Genomic DNA, 16,921 nt, shown 5'->3' on the forward strand with positions numbered 1-16,921 from the left:
TTACTATGGAAGGATATCAGGCTATTTCAGTTCTGTAAAATCAGTGCTGATTTTAGTTTGAATTGAAATATGTTTAACATTTAATTTTCAGGAGTATGCAGCAATTACTGGACTATCCAGAAGATGATATAGAGGATACCTTCTGCCTCAACTTTACTGTAAGCTTGAGATAGTTCATTATACCCTTTTAAATGCAAATGTTAGCACTGTATATATATTGGTGATTCTTTTTTCTGAAGACAGTATGCTTTGAACATGTGACATACCTTCCTAATCTATTTTGCATTATGGATTCTCTTCTGCAGCAAAAAGTAAAATATACTCTCATGTTCTAAACAGATCACTGTTGAAAACTTTGGTACCACTGAGGTTAAAGAACTAATTCCTAATGGCACAGACATTCCTGTTGTCAAACAAAATAGGTACGTTTCAGCAGATGTTGACTGAGTTCTTGGCTTAATTTCATTCATTTAGCAAGGGACTCTTCATATTTAATTCAAAATTGAACTGAAAAGTAGTTTCTGATGGGGCGAAGAATTCCACCTCACTTCACATTAACTGCAGTTCATTTCAAGGCATTTGCTTAGAGTTTTGCAGAAACATTGTGACTTTAAAATGGTAAATTGCAAAATATGTTAAGAAATTAGTTCTCTCTTCATGTATTGTCCTTGGTATGTGATGCCTAACTTGCATTGAGGCAACAGATCCACAGTAGGATGTGTTAATGCTGATTAACTAACCACATATCCCAGCATCTCTGTTCAGTTAACTGAGAGCATGGGTGTTTAGCCTGCTATTTGATCCATTGCATGGATAGGCTGGTTTGCTTCTAAAGAAACAAAGGGCTTCTCCATTTTGGTGTGGGTAGGATAGCATGTTATTGATTCATTTTCAGTGTGTGTAATTGCTGGAAACAAACCAAAAATGAGTCTTCCCCTTTCAATTTGGCATGATCCAGAAGTGGCTTAAGAAGTGAGCCCCTTCAAGATAGTACTGGCAAATTAAACATGTTCCCAGCTCTGTGGAGGGGCTGAGGAAGTGATTTTTTTTAGTATATTAGGGCAATACATACAGTATATCACAGAAGTGAGTAACCCTCTGATATTTCATAAACATTTTAGTATATCTTTTCATGTGACAACACTGAAGAAATTACACTTGACTACAATGTAAAGCAGTGAGTATACAGTATAAATGTGCTGTCCCCTCAAAATAACGCAACACATGGTCATTAATGTCTAAACCGCTGGCAACAAAAGTGAGTACACCCCTAAGTGAAAATGTCCAAATTGGGCCCAAGTAACCGTTTTCCCTCCCTGGTGTCATGAGACCCGTTAGTCTCAGGTATGAAGGGGAGCAGGTGTTATCGCTCTTTCTCTCAGATTTGTCACTGGAAGTTCCACATGGCACCTCATGAGGTTCCACTCAGAACAGGCCTCGCCATGATTGAACAAAGAAGTTGAATGCCCATGCTCAGTGTCATATCCAGAGGTCGGCTTTGGAAAATAGACGTATGAGTGCTGCCAGCATTGCTGCAGAGGTTGAAGGCATGGGGGGGGGGGGTCAGCCTGTCCATGCTCAGACCATATGCCACACACTGCATCAAATTGGTCTCTAGGGCTGTCATCCTAGAAGGAAGCCTCTTCTAAAGATGATTCACAAGTAAGCCCACATACAGTTTGCTACAGACAAGCAAACAAAGGACATGGATATCTGGAACCATGTCCTGTGGTTCAATGAGACCAAGATAAACTTACTTGGTTCAGATGGTGTCAAGTGTGTGTGGCGGCAACCAGGTGAGTACAAAGACAAGTGTGTCATGCCTACAGTCAAGCATGGTGGGAGTGTCATGGTCTGGGGGTGCGTGAGTGCTGCTGGCACTGGGGAGCTACAGTTCATTGAGGAAACCATGAATGTCAACATGTACTGTGACAAACTGAAGCAAAGCATGATCACCTCCCTTTGGAGACTGGGCCACAGGGCAGTATTCCAACATGATAACAAACCCAAACACACCTCCAGACTGACCACTGCCTTGCTAAAGAAGCTGAGGGTAAAGGTATTGGACTGGCCAAGCATGTCTTTAGACCTAAACCATATTCAGCATCTGTGGGGCATCCTGAAACGGAAGGTGGAGGTGTGCAAGGTCTCTAACATCCACCAGCTCTGTGATGTCATCATGGAGGAGTGGAAGAGGACTCCAGTGGCAAACTGTGAAGCTCTGGTGAACTCTTTGCCCAAGAGGATTAAGGCAGTGCTAGAAAGTAATGGTGGCCACACAAAATATTGACACTTTGTGCCCAATTTGGACATTGTCACTTAAGGATGTATTCACTTTTGTTGCCAGCGGTTTAGACATCAATGGCCGTGTGTTGCGTTATTTTGAGGGGACAACACATTTATACTGTCATACAAGCTGTATACTCACTGCTTTACACTGTAGCCAAGTGTCATTTCTTCAGTGTTGTCACATGAAAAGATACACTAAAATATTTATGAGATGTGAGGGGGTGTACTCACTTCTGTGATATACTGTATGTCCCCCATCACTTTTAAAAAAAGATAGATGAAAAACTTCCTCCAGGAAGTGGGAGACGACAGAAGGGGGCAATGAGGGGAATTTTTGTTTGCTTTTCTCTTTAAGGTCCAGTCAGGAACCTGCCTGACTCTTGGCTGGATCTTTAAGAGAAAAGCAAACAAGAATCCCCCTCAAGTAAGCCAGAAAAAAAATAAACCTTGTTAGAAATTAGTCAGGTTACTGGGTTCATGCATTATGATAATCGAACCAGAGACAAAATGGAAGGTATGTGGGGTTTTTTAGCTGCTCCCACTTGCAGTTGGTGCAGTCAAGCAGCATGCATCAGCACACTACCATTCAAACAAGCCAGAATTATATTCAAATTCTGATGTCCAAATTGTCTACCTGAACCACTACTTTGTGGCATGATCCTCTCATAAGAAAAATCATTGCTGTGCTTGTATGTAGAATGTGTTGCTTTATTATAATTAACCATGACTGTATACAGAGAAGCACTGCCAAGGCTAAATTGCTATTTTTTTCCTAGAGAAATTGTGGTTGAACATTCTCAATTTTTGTTTTGAAAATATGGTGCCTTTTCTTTTTTCATTTGATTTTTAGGCAAGAGTTTGTGGATGCCTATGTGGACTACATCTTCAATAAATCAGTGGCTTCTCTCTATGATGCATTCCATGCAGGCTTTCACAAAGTGTGCGGAGGTAAAGTTCTTCAGCTCTTCCAGCCAAATGAACTGCAAGCAATGGTGATTGGGAACACAAACTATGATTGGAAAGAATTAGAAAAGGTATGTGGTTTTTCTGGAATTAGCAGCTGTTGTATATACACTTGTAAGAAAAAGACAAATAAGTAGTTGTAGATCAGATCCAGCTTGAACTCTTCACTAGAAGCTAAAATGACTAAACTGAAGGCATATTACAAGAAGACTAAGGATATGATACGATAAACCTTTATTTGCATTAGGCAGTAACTCAGGGGAAATAGACAAAATCAACATTAATGAGGAAGTACAAAGTCATGAGAAATAATGCATATTATCCAGAGAATGTAGTAAGGGGAATTTAACATTATAAAGCAACAGTAAGTCTCAAAATTTCAGTTAAGTAGTTTGTCACCGCCTCAGTGAGGGGAGCATAGCCAGGGAGAAGATCAGGGAAGTGATCCGAAAAGGGAATCAGCCAGTGATCTAAAAAGAGTTTGTGATGGGAGTGGTGTGCTGGGCATTTAAATAGAATATGGCCTAAGATGTCAGTCAGCAAATGACAGAAAAGACAAAGTCTTTTGTCTTTAAGGATTTTGGAAAAGCGGTCAAACTGCATGGCCGACAGGAAGATGCTAAACCAAGCTAGCATGAAAGCTCTCTGCTGCTTAGGTTTAGAGAAGACTAAGGACAGAATCTTTTGGAAGTCATTAAATTATAGTTACTGGATGGCACATAATACACACGTAGACTAGTAAAACCTCTGCTTTACTCTTCTCTTTAGAATACTCAGTACAAAGGAGAATACTGGGCAGACCACCCGACAATTAAAATCTTCTGGGAGGTTTTCCATGAATTACCACTGGAGAAGAAGAAACAGTTTTTGTGTAAGTACAAAACTTGTCATAGAAATAACAAAAATGGGGTTTTGTCAGTTTATCGGCAATTTTATACATGACACCACGATGGAGAAATTCTTGAGGTCAAGGGCTGCTTTTATGTCTTCAGGGTCCTCTGGGGGGCTGCCCTTCCAGATAAAATGAAGTAGCTAGAAATAGGTTACTTACAATGGTCCTGTCTGTGTAGTGCAGGATGTGTTTTTAAACTACATATACATTTTACATGTATTGGGTCTTGACAGTTATATAAGTGTGTAGTGAGATGGGTGTGACTACACAGTAGGGGAAAATATTATTGTTGATGTAGTTGCACCCTGAGACAGTTTGTAATCTCTGCTGCAAGGATTGCTTCAGTTTTGAAACTTGGTATTTTAGACTGGCTCTAAATTGTGTCTGAAATACAAGCCAAAGGGGAAATTTGCATGTTTATTTATATACTGAAGACTTTCAGCTAGATCCAGATACTTACTTGAATGCATGGCATTTAAATAAGGACTAATTTGTCTCACTGGTTACATGGATCTGAATTCAACAGTCTGGATCGATCCAGAGATTTATATGAAATATCTATAACTAGAAAAGTGCACGTTCTCCTTCCTATCTAGGATGAAGTGCAGCTGACCCTCACTCCCCGGGGCCGGGTGGGCCACTAACTGGGCATTACACGTTGCTGGGGTCTTTCTTTGGTGGTGGGACACCAATCTGGGCAGTCAAAATAGTTAACTACCTAGGGAGGCTGGGCCAGCCCAGCTGGGGTCCTGCCTGGATTGGCATGCCACCTCAGTGACATGCAGAGCTTAGTTAGTGGTCCAGCCAGCACAGGGGATGGGAATCCAAACCACCTGTGGTGTCGCATTTTATCCTAGATATGAAGGATGAAGTGCCCATCTCTAAAATGTAAAATGCGTGTGAAAAGATTGGTTGCAGCTGTTCAGTTGATACATGACAGCACTAGAAAGCATCCTACAGCTGCTGTGATTGATTGGAATGATTCATTTATTATTGAAGCTAGAAAACATTTGCTCTCCCCATGAAATTTCCCTTGAAATGTATGTTTCTTTAACGTGGTTCTCTATGAATCCACACTGATGGGTTAAACGGCGCCTGCGCTGGTTCCTCTCGGAATTTTCCAGAGCTATGAGGGAAAAGATACAATGTTTGAGTTGCCCTGCACTGCGCAAGTGCAGCCCGCCAAAAATCCCCAGTTCCATTTATCCACCCGCGGAGTTGGAACCTCTCGGTTGGAGCTCTTGAGATTTCATTCTCCTATCGCTGTTTTCGGATTTTTTGGACCTGACCTGGCTTGTCTTTCGTCTCTCCGTCTCTCCGTTGCCCTGAATTCGGACCGGCTGACCTTCCTTTGCCTCTGGCGTGCTCATTACAAGTACTTTCGCTTTCCCGCTTGATCCTAATTGAGGCCTATTACCTCCTGTTGAGGCGCCACGCGCCAGCAGGATTCTTTCAATTACTGACTTTCTCTGCCGTTTGTTAACTGTTTGGCCTATGTCAGCGAAAAAGGGACCTTTTCGCCGCTGTTCTGCTTGTTCCGGGAAGCTCCCCTTCCAGGATCATCATTCACTCTGTCTTTTCTGTCTGGGTGAGACGCATTCGCCCACCACTTGCAAGCATTGCAAGGAATTCACCAAGGCGACCCTGAAATCTCGTCAGCAACGCCTCAACTGTTTTCTGTGGAATTGCACTCTGTCAGCTTCACAACCGTCAGATATGGAATCTGTCCAGTCGGTCTCCACTGTTCGTTCGGAGGTGACTTTGGTCTCCTCTTCCCCTCCTTCGACATCTAAGGAGGTGTCCAAGAAGCCTTCCAAGGGGAAATCCAAGAAATTGCCTGCCGGAAAAAAGTCTTCGTCTGATGTGCCTTCTTCTTCAACCTCGGCACCAACGAAGAAGGGACCGTCCAAGGCTGCGCCGAAGGCTAAGGCGAAGACCAAGGAGATTACCCTGGTCGTACCACCTGTATCGGCGTCGGTGCCTTCTCCATTCCTTGAGGAGTCTTCTCGGGACCGGGATTCGGTCTCCAACTTGGGCGCCCCCATTCCACCTCGCCAACCACCACCGGTGGATTTGGGCAAGTCGCCTACGGTTAACCAGCTCGACAAGCTCGTTGCCGGCGCCGAGAGCATACCGCTCAGCCCGATACTTACCGGGCGAACAACCCGATCTCCTTCACTCCTCTCGGAGTCGGGTCGTTCTACATCTCCTCCCCCTCCACGGGGTCGACCTACCAAGCCATTTGAAGAACCAGTCCCTCGGCGCCCAGCTTCTCATTCCGCCGCCGACGAACCATCGGCGAAGAAGCACCGTCACCGACGAAGGCACCGTCGAGGCCACCGACGCCGAAGGGGCTCCTCGCCGTCCGACTCAGATTACAGTCGGGGTCGGAAGAGGTCCCACCGGAGACGGCGAAGAAAGGATTCTTCTACCGAGTCCTCTTCGACCTCAAGGGAAAGGAGACATAGGAGAAAGAGATCTAAGTACTCCTATTCGTCATCCTCTCGGTCACATTCTCCGCATCGAAGCCCATCCCCGAGTAGACCATCGGATACGGGCTCCGGCAAACCTACGGCGCCGAAGGATGCCCCGACTGCACCACCTGTCTTGCCGCCTCCACAACCTGCAGAGGAGTGTCCTCCGGCCCCGAAAAAGACGCCTTCGGGGCCGGAAGTACCTCGTCCTCCATCCTCCCCATACCATTCGGAGGAGGAGCATCCCGGAGAGGAATCTTCCGATGCGGAAGACGACACCGAGTCGGAGGTGTCCTTAGAAGTCCCAATCCCTGGGGAACCTTTGCCTCCAGAGGCAGCTAACTTAAAACCATCCTCTCCTTCGGAAGATTTCTCTTCCTACACTCAAATGGTTGGCCGTATGGCTCAAGCTTTAAAGCTGGTGATTGAGCAGTCCCCAAGAAGAGAAGAGAATCTCATCTTCGGGGATATCGAGGCTGAAAGGACACATCCAGTCAGTTTGTCCTTCATACCTGAACTGATGGACCTTATTAAAGAATTCTGGGAGCATCCTGCCAATGCTACCTCGATTTCGAAAAGAACCGAGAATCTCTATAGGATTCATGGCGACAATACCTCTTTCCTAGTCATGCACCCTGCACCCAACTCTTTAATAGTAGAGTCTAGTTCTACTAAGACTCCTACAAAAGGTCACCCTACCCCAACCAACAAGGAGGGAAGGAAGCTCGAGATTTTGGCACGTCGCATGTATTCTATGACCACGTTCACCCTACGTGCAGTGAATTATCTAGTGGCTATGGGTGCCTACCAAAAACAACTTTGGTCCAGGGTTCTTCCAGCCCTTCAAATGGCTCCAGACGATATTAGACAGCTCTGTCTGGATACTCATGCGGAAGCTCTCACAGTATCTAAATACCAACGGCTAGCCGCCCACCATGTAGCAGAGGCCACGTCCAAGAATTTTGCCTCCCTTATCACTCTGAGAAGGCATGCTTGGCTGCGCTCAGCCAACATTGTTGAGGACATTAAGACTAGAGTAGAAAACCTGCCTTTTGATGCCACAGGCCTCTTCAGCCAAAATACTGATGAGAACCTGGAAAACTTACATAAAAGTAAGAAAACGGCTAAATCATACTCGGTGCAAACTGCACCTAGACAATCCAAACCTCAGTGGCGTCCAAAGTACACCACCCAGTCTTACCAACAGCCTTCCACCAGTACTTACCGTCCTTACGGGGGCAATTCTTCCCAACGCCCTCCTCAGGCTTCTTCCTCTTCATCTGCTGCTTTCAGATCCCAACCGTCTCGTAAGAGGCAGTCTTTCAAAACACCTGGAAGAAAACAAAAGCAGTACCTTTGACTCCCTGACTATTCCGCTGCCAACCTCCCACACCACCCGCCTCTCTCCTTACCTTCACAACTGGACTCTCATCACCAATGACATCTGGGTTCTCAACATTATCACCTCCGGTTACCGCCTGGAGTTTATAAGGTTGCCTCCTCTAGGACAGGTCAACCCTACATCATTCGATCCGATCCTAGAGGAGGAAATCCTGACTCTCCTTCAGAAAGGGGCTATCCAGAAGGTACCATCAGAGGATGTCCTCGACGGTTTTTACTCCTGATACTTTCTGGTTCCAAAGAAGGACGGGGGCCTTCGTCCCATCCTCGATCTGAGAAGCCTCAACAAGTTTCTCAAGGCACGCAAGTTCAAGATGGTGACCTTAGAGTCCATCATTCATCTTCTGAGGCAAGGAGACTGGTTTGTGGTCCTGGATCTAAAAGACGCATATTTCCATGTCACCATACACAGGAGCCACAGGAAATATCTGCGTCTACTTTTCAACAACACCATCTATCAATTTGTGGCCTTACCTTTTGGCCTTTCCACAGCACCCAGGACCTTCACCAAGTGCATGGCTCCGGTGGCAGCATACCTGCGTCTTCAGGGGATCCAGGTGTTCCCCTACATCGACGACTGGCTGATTGTCTCGACGTCCAGACATCAGGCCTTAAAGGACACTCAGTATGTTCTCCAGACGTTACAATCACTAGGTCTCACAGTCAATCACGAGAAGTCCAGGCTGAATCCCTCTCAGGTGGTGGACTACATCGGAGCGAGGTTAGACTCAGTACACGCTCGGATGTTCATGCCTCCAGAACGCATCCAAAAGCTAGTAAGAGCCATAAGAAGGTTCAGGCCAAGGGCAAGAGTAAAAGCAAGTCTTGCACAACATCTGCTAGGCCTCATGGCTTCTACAACGGCGACCCTGTCCCATGCTCGCCTCAAGATGCGTTCACTTCAAATTTGGATGCTGTCCCTCTTCAATCTACTCCTCGACAGTCCAAACAAGCTTCTCACTGTCACCCTGGAGTTGGCACAGCAGCTGCAATGGTGGACTTTCCGACCTCACCTCTTGGTGGGGCGCCCCTTCCGTCCGGTTCATCTGACAACTCAGGTCACTACAGACGCGAGTCCACTCGGATGGGGCGCCCATTGCGAGGGTCATCAGATCAACGCTCTGTGGTCCCCTCAGGAGAAAAACTTGCACATAAACCATCTGGAGCTGTTAGCCATCATAAAGGCCTTGAAGTCCTTCCTACCTCTCGTGAGAGGCAGGGCGATTCAGCTCGTCACAGACAACACCACAGCGATGTTCTACGTGAACAAGCAGGGGGGAACAAGGTCAAAGTCCCTTCTGTTTCTGTCAATACATCTTTGGGAGTGGTGCTACCAGGAGCACATTTACCCGGTAGCCATCCACATAGCCACCACGGACAACATCGTTGCGGACGAGCTCAGTCGTCGTTCCACTCAAAATCACGAATGGGAGCTGGACTCAGAGATCTTTCAAGAACTCTGCCACAGGTGGGGAACTCCGACAACCGACATGTTCGCCAAGAACTCCAACAAGAAGTGTCTCCGCTACGCGTCCAGGGCAGGACGGGGCCCGGGATCGTTGGGAGATGCTTTCATGATCCCTTGGCACAAGGGCCTTCTATACATGTTTCCTCCCATTCCATTGGTTCAGAGGTCAGTAGTCAGAGCCCTCCAGCTGCAAGCAGAAGCAATCTTGATTGCACCTTGGTGGCCCAGACAACCTTGGTTCTCTCTACTTCTGCAGACAGCAATCGACAAGGTGAAGCTTCCCCTCGTCCCACACCTAATAACTCAGGACTCGGGGTCGATCTTCCACCCAGACCTGGACTCCTTCCAATTGACAGCGTGGAGGATATCCCATCAATAATGGAAGTTCTTGACAAGGCAAGAAAGCCTTCTACCATGCGGCTCTATCAACACAAGTGGCAAGGTTTTCTCAAATTCACTACAGAGCGGGGTTTACAAGCATCTCCCGTCTCTTTATCTACATTGCTACTGTATCTCAGACACCTGTTTGATCTTGGTTTAACCAAGTCTACCTTAAAGGTGTACACCTCAGCCATTGTAACTTTCCAACCAAAGGGGTCTCAATCCTCCAGATGGTTTTCCCATCCGACGGTGAAAGCTTTCTTTAGAGGTCTGTCCAACATGAGACCCCCTGTGAGACGGCCATTACCTCAGTGGTCTTTACAGACCGTACTGCACTCACTGGTTCGTCCCCCCTTTGAGCCAATGGCTACCTGTGACCTGAAGTTTTTATCCCTGAAAACTTTGTTCCTTGTGGCAATCACTTCTGCCCGTAGGGCTAGTGAATTGGCGGCTCTCCGGGCTGATTCCCCTTACCTCCAATTTTTCAAGGACAAGGTGGTATTATACCCAGATGTTTCTTTCCTCCCCAAGGTGGTGTCGGACTTTCATGTCAACCAACCTCTGTTGCTACCTACTCTTTTTTCTGAACCCTCTTCGGATATTGAGCGCACGCTCCACTGTTTGGACGTTCGTCGTGCATTATCCTTTTATATCTCAAGGACCAAGGACTTCAGGAAAGTCCAGAGACTGTTCTTGTGTTATTATGGCCAACGTAAAGGGACTGCTGCTTCGACGTCGACCCTGTCCAGATGGTTGGTTTCCACCATTTCGTTGGCCTATGAGTTGCAGCACAAACCTCTCCCTGAAAACCTGCGTGCTCATTCTACACGAGCTGTTGCCACGTCCACGGCCCTGCTGCGAGGGGTAGACATCCCCAACATATGTAGAGCAGCTACCTGGTCCAGTGTATCGACCTTCATCAAACACTATAGACTGGACCTCAGGGCCAAGAATGAGACCAGATTCGGGAGGGCTATCCTTACATCACTGCTGCAGTGACGGCCCACCATCCTGTAAGTAGCTTGGTAGTCACCCATCAGTGTGGATTCATAGAGAACCACGTTAAAGAAGAACAGGTTACTTACCTGTAAACATGGTTCTTTAAGTGGATTCTCTATGAATACACACGACCCGCCCAACCTCCCCACGTGTCCGTCACTGCTGATTGAGTTCCAACTCTCTCTATGTGCGGGCACATGGAACTGGGGATTTTTGCCGGGCTGCACTTGCGCAGTGCAGGGCAACTCAAACATTGTATCTTTTCCCTCATAGCTCTGGAAAATTCCGAGAGGAACCAGCGCAGGCGCTGTTTAACCCATCAGTGTGTATTCATAGAGAATCCACTTAAAGAACCATGTTTACAGGTAAGTAACCTGTTCTTTCTCACTAATGCATCAGTCCCTGGACACATCTACATTTCCTGATTTCTATTTTGACCCTACATTCTCTGCTGAGGTAATCTGTAGCATTTGTGCAAAGTAATTAAGAGCAAAACATTTACCAAACATTTAACAGGCCTATCTTGTTTTTCTACCAAATGGCTAATTGCCCTAATAGTTTTAGGTATCATTTTCTTTTAAAGCTGTAGAATAACGGTAAACAAAAAGCAAAACGAATCTGAAAAACACATTTTTATTAATGTCATAATTACATGTATTTGTTTATGGTGTGTATTTGATCTGATAGCCTAAATTGATCTTTCCTAATTCTTTTTTTTAAATAGTATTTTTGACAGGCAGTGATCGTATTCCTATACTTGGAATGAAGAGTCTTAGTCTTGTAATCCAGCCAACAGGAGGTGGAGATGAGTATCTTCCAGTAGCTCATACATGTTTTAATCTTCTTGATCTTCCAAAATACACAGATAAAGAAACTCTCAAATCAAAGCTAATTCAGGCTATTGATCACTATGAAGGCTTCAATTTAGTATAACTTGTGGAAGCTTGGAACGCTGAAGCTATTTAATGTGGGAACATTTAATTTTTTGCATCTATCTTGCAGTGTTACATTCAATAAAAAGCCTAGCAGTGGAGGTGATATAAGAAGCTGTTCATAAATATGTTCAGTGATCTGGTTCTTTAATGGCTGCCTAAAACCCTTACACTGATTGTCTTGATACAAATTCTGAAGCCACATTTTGTGATATTAACAAACAAAAGAGTAACTTGGGGGGGGGGGAAGTTTCTCTGAATTTTTGTAGTTCACAAGTTGCAAATGACTTGCTATGTGTGGAAAGATGTGCTTAATTTTTTTTCAGTCACTGCATCTGTCACTTATAGATCTTTGCTTTGTAAATAATCTTTTTGTAATACTGTATTCCCCAGTAGCAGTAGATACTCCTATCTACTTGCAAGTGAATTGGGACTTACTTCATAAAAACAAACCAAGAGAGGGGAAAAATCCACCACAGCATCTCAGCTGATGTTGGAGATCTGCATCTATTTTTTTAAAATGAGGATCTAATGATGAATAATAAAACTAGAAGTAGTTTGTACAAAGTTCCTTTCACGCTAAAGCAGATACAGCTTTTATTAACATAAAGATCAAAACACTATCAAATATTATTTGTCTGATAACCCATGTTCATATGAACTACCGATTTTCAAAATACCATTACTACTGGATCCTATGATTTAATCCTGGAACTCAATCCTTGATAACCGTGTAATTAATCTCATTTATGCCTCATACCTCAGTCTGCAATTGTTAATTGCATCTTCACTGTTTGCCTTTAACTTCAGCAGAGCTGAGATGTCCATCATTCTCATTCCCAAATGTTGTAAGACCAGTTTTGAAGATCTGGTTCAATTTTCACTTTTTCAGACAATTTCTAAATGCCCTCTTTTAAAAATACTTTTTTGAACTTCAGTCATCTGAAACAATCACATTGAATTTGTGGGGAATTGGAGGTGGGGTGGAGCCTCATGTTCCTGAATGTTTACATGTTATTGATAGTATGTGACTTCCAGCTGTGAAATAAATATTTATTTTTTTTAGATTTATAAACTGCAGTGAAAATTCAAGCGTAAAATAAAAATTATTGAATGAACGTTTTGGGCTTTGTGTATGCCTACAGAGCTCTTCCTTTTGACAAATTTGATTCTATGCACAAATTGCCATAGAAAACTGTTATTTAAACCTGCGGTCCCCAACCTTTTTCAGTCCATGGACCGGCTGGGGAAGGCGGGACACCCCACGCTCATGTGCATGTGTGAATGAGCGTGCTTGCACGCATACACTCGTGCACATGCGTGAACGGCACCACGGTGCTTGTGTGGGCGCGCTCACGCTTGTTCACATGCATGAACGGCAGCGCTGCCATTCGCACATGCACACAAGAGCACCCGCATAAGCACTGCGCCATTTGCGCATGCGCATGAGCAGGTGCAAACAGCCTTTGCGGGGATGAGTGTGTGTGTGGGGGTGTCTGTCTTTGTGGCCTGGTCGGGCTCAGGCTGTGGACCGGCACCAGGCCATGGACTGGGGGTTGACAACCTGATTTAAACCACACTTTTGGGAAGATTACTTTTGAGGTTCAGATTGGCTAGTATACTGTGTTCTTTATCTGTGCTAGCCTCAAGACCCCTTGTTCATGCTACACTATATGTTGACATACCTGTTAAGACTAATGTGGGTTCTCTAGTCCTCATGGCTCATTTCCTGAAACAGTGTCTTTTTTGAAGGGAAACTGAGGCTTATGTCCGTATTTCCATTTTTGAGTGTCTACTTTTGAAACTCTTGGTTCTTGCTTACATATACATCCTATATGTGAGATGCATTTTTCCTGTTCAGATATATCAGTCTCCACATGGAGGCTGGTCCCCTTGAGTATGTTCTTAGCAGCTGGGGGGATAAAGACAGAACAGGGTCTCAAGTCATAATATCTGGAAAAAAATCATATCCCCATTTAATAGTCATGTGTAGTCCAGTGGTGGAAGACTGTGCTTTCAACCATTTCAAGAAAACCCAGAATCAAAAGGTGATAGTTATGAAGCTTCCAATGTACATTATTTTTACAGAAAATTTTCACAGCCAAATATTATTTAAACACTACTCTATGCGGTGAATATTTAAATATAAACATTTAAGTATTTCTTGCATATAAAAGCTAGTACAGTGGTGCCTCAACTTACGAACATCTCTACTTATGACCATTTTGAGTTACGACCAGCTCCGGTTGCAAAATTTTGCTTTGACTTGCGACCGGAGCTTCCACTTACGAACAGAAAAAGGCAGGGGGGAAAGGCAGGAAATTCAAATTTCTAACTGTAGGTGGTGATGAAGCTACTTCTTTGTAGCTCTTTCGCACCAGCAGTTAAGAGAGTGTGCATCAGAGGCTTAGGACTGCCTCGCTTCTGCTTCTGAGTGTGTGTGTGTGTGTGTGCGTGCGCGCGCAGGGAGGCTTCGGGATGCCTGGTAAGGTTGCCATTTTCTGCTTTTTAAAAGTGTTCTGGGTGTTTTTGCAGCATGGTTTTGGGCTGGGGGGTTATGTTCTTGTGTTGTGATTGGTCTTGGGGGGGTTTGCTGGTTGGTTCCCCCCATTTCCAATGGGGTTTTTTGTTGCTTTTGGTTTTCCATTTCTGATGGGTCTTGGGGGCTTGTTTTTTGGCTGACCCCCAATTTATTTATGTATTTATTGTATGCCACCCACTCTACCCAAAGGTCTCTGGGCAGCTTACAACTATTAAAATACAATTAAAATACAATAAAAGATAAAATGATTAAAATACAATTAAAATAGATACTCTAAAAATTGCCATCAGGACCCACAGTTGATGTTATTTCAATTAAAAGCCTTCTGGAACAGGTTTTGACCTGGCGCCGAAATGTCATCAGTGTCGGCGCCAGACGAATCTCAGTTGGGAGGGCATTCCATAGTCTGGGGGCAGCTGCCGAAAAGGCCCTTTGTCTACAAGCCATCCCTCTTACCTCCTTAAGGGATGGCTCTTTCAAAAGGGCCCCCTGGCTAGATCTTAACTGCTGGGTAGGCTCATATGGAAGGAGGCAGTCCTTCAGGTATCCAGGGCCCAAGCCGTTTAGGGCTTTATATGTCAAAGCAAGCACTTTGAATTGGGCCCGGGCAGCAACTGGTAACCAATGTGACTTAAACAGAATTGTCTTGATGTGTTCCCTAGTGGCCCCACCACTCAGCAGCTGTGCAGCTCAATTCTGAACCAGTTGCAGTTGCCGGTCCATCTTCAAAGGCAGCTGCATGTAGAGCACATTGCAATAAATAATCTATACAAGATGTTACCAGTGCGTGTGTAACTGTCATGAGACTCCGCTCATCCAGGTAGGGCTGTAGCTGGTACAATTTCCGCAGCTGAAGGAAGGTGCCCCTGGCCACCGAGTCCACCTGGGCTTCTAGAGTTAGACTGGGGTCCAGGAGCACCCCCAGGCTGCGGACTCTGTCACTTAGGGGGAGTGTAACCCCATTCAGGGCAGGGTAATGGCCCTCCAACCTGTCAGGTGAACCACCCACTAACAGCACTTCCATCTTGTCTGGATTGAGTTTCAATTTATTAACCCTCATCCAGGCCATTATCTGGTCCAGACATGAGTTCAGTACAGAAACAGCCTCACCTGGATTGGTGGAAAACGAGAGGTAGAGCTGACTGTCATAAGCATATTGCTGACTCCTCAGCCCAAACCTCCTGATGACCTCTCCCAGTGGTTTAATGTAGATGTTAAACAGCATGGGGGACAGTATCGAGCCCTGAGGAACCCCGTGACATAAATACCATAGGACAGAGCAACTGTCCCCCAGCACCACCCTCTGGACACGGTCAACCAGGAAGGAGCGGAACCACCATAAAACAGTGTGCCGAACTCCCAACCTATCCAGCCTATCCAGATGGACACCATGATTGATGGTGTCGAAAGCCATTGAAAGGTCCAAGAGTATCAACAGGGTCACATTCCCCCTGTCTCTCCCCTGGCAGAGGTCATTGTACAGGGTGACCAAGACAGTCTCCATACTGAAACCCGATTGAAATGGATCTAAAAAATCCATTTCATCCAGCAGCGCCTGGAGTTGCCTGGCCACAGTCCACTCCAACACTTTGGCCGAATAAGGGAGGTTCGCCACCGGTCATTAGTTAACCACCAGTCTTGGGTCCAGGTTAGCCTTTTAAAGGAGTGGATGAATTATCGCCTCTTTCAAGGTGGTAGGGACCACTCCCTCTCTCAAAGAGGCGTTCACGGCCTCCTGAACCCAAGTGCGAACCCCCCTGGCAGATCTTCCAATTAGTCAAGATGGGCAATGGTCAAGCGGAGTGGTGGTAGAACGGACAGATCCAAGCACCCTGTCCACATCCTCAGGTCTCAACGACTGAAACTCATCCATTATGTGATCTAAGCACAGCACACTGGGCACATCCTCTGATTTTGCAGTAATGGTGGATTCCAACCCACTGAATCTAAGCCATTTTTCCCTCAAAATGAATGGCAAACTCATCACAGCGAGCTGATGAGCAGTCCAGAACCACCCAAAACAGCTCTGCTGGATGACATTCTGAGGAAGCAATACGACTGGAGAAATATTGCCGTTTTGCCACAAAATACAGTGGGGTCTTGACTTGAGAACTTAATCCGTATTGGAAGGCGGTTCTCAAGTCAAAAAGTTCTCAGGTCAAATCTGCATTTCCCATAGGAATGCATTGAAAACCATTTGATCCGTATCTGCTCTTTTCCGTCCATAGAAACTAATGGGAAGCTGCTATTCCGCCTTCGACCACTAGAGGGGGATATTTTGTTTCTTTTTTTTCTTAGGTCAAGAAAGGTTCAGGGAAGGCAGGGAAAAGACAGTCCAGGCAGGACAGTACCAGGCAGTCTGAAGACTGTCTCCCAATCCACTCTCTAAACGCTGGGAGGAGTGAGGAAGCAGACAGGCACCCTTTTCACTGGCCAACAGTTAACTGAAAGTTCACATTTTGCACTCTCCCTGCCTCCCGCGTGGTTTTTTTTGTTCTTAACTCAAATCTAAGTATGTAAGTCAAGTCAATATTTTCCTATGAGAGTGGTTCTTAAGTCAAAATGTTCTTAACTCGAGCC

At 45.4% G+C, this 16,921-nt stretch overlaps 2 protein-coding genes across 13 annotated transcripts in view; both read left to right on the forward strand.

Annotated features, from left to right (window-relative positions):
- Positions 1-12,917, forward strand: part of HERC4 (HECT and RLD domain containing E3 ubiquitin protein ligase 4) — a 68,473-nt gene extending 55,556 nt beyond the window's left edge. For 10 of the 12 annotated variants that reach the window (XM_020809406.3, XM_020809404.3, XM_020809412.3 and 7 more), the window contains 5 exons: positions 92-158; positions 340-422; positions 3,140-3,323; positions 4,021-4,123; positions 11,592-12,917. In XM_020809406.3, coding sequence (XP_020665065.1) covers positions 92-158; positions 340-422; positions 3,140-3,323; positions 4,021-4,123; positions 11,592-11,800 — 646 coding nt within the window. In that variant the 3' untranslated portion in view covers positions 11,801-12,917. The remainder of the gene's footprint in view (positions 1-91; positions 159-339; positions 423-3,139; positions 3,324-4,020; positions 4,124-11,591) is intronic. The other 2 variants (XR_013543816.1, XR_013543817.1) reach the window with 2 other exon arrangements.
- Positions 8,064-11,725, forward strand: LOC144588309 (uncharacterized). Its single transcript, XM_078390894.1, has 2 exons — positions 8,064-10,881; positions 11,233-11,725. The coding sequence occupies exon 1, from the start codon at positions 9,011-9,013 to the stop codon at positions 10,865-10,867; it is 1,857 nt and encodes a 618-aa protein (XP_078247020.1). The 5' UTR covers positions 8,064-9,010; the 3' UTR covers positions 10,868-10,881; positions 11,233-11,725.
- Positions 12,918-16,921: the final 4,004 nt, after the last annotated feature.

This window comes from Pogona vitticeps, chromosome 3 (assembly GCF_051106095.1).
Source record: "Pogona vitticeps strain Pit_001003342236 chromosome 3, PviZW2.1, whole genome shotgun sequence".
Classification (NCBI taxonomy): Eukaryota; Metazoa; Chordata; class Lepidosauria; order Squamata; family Agamidae; genus Pogona; species Pogona vitticeps.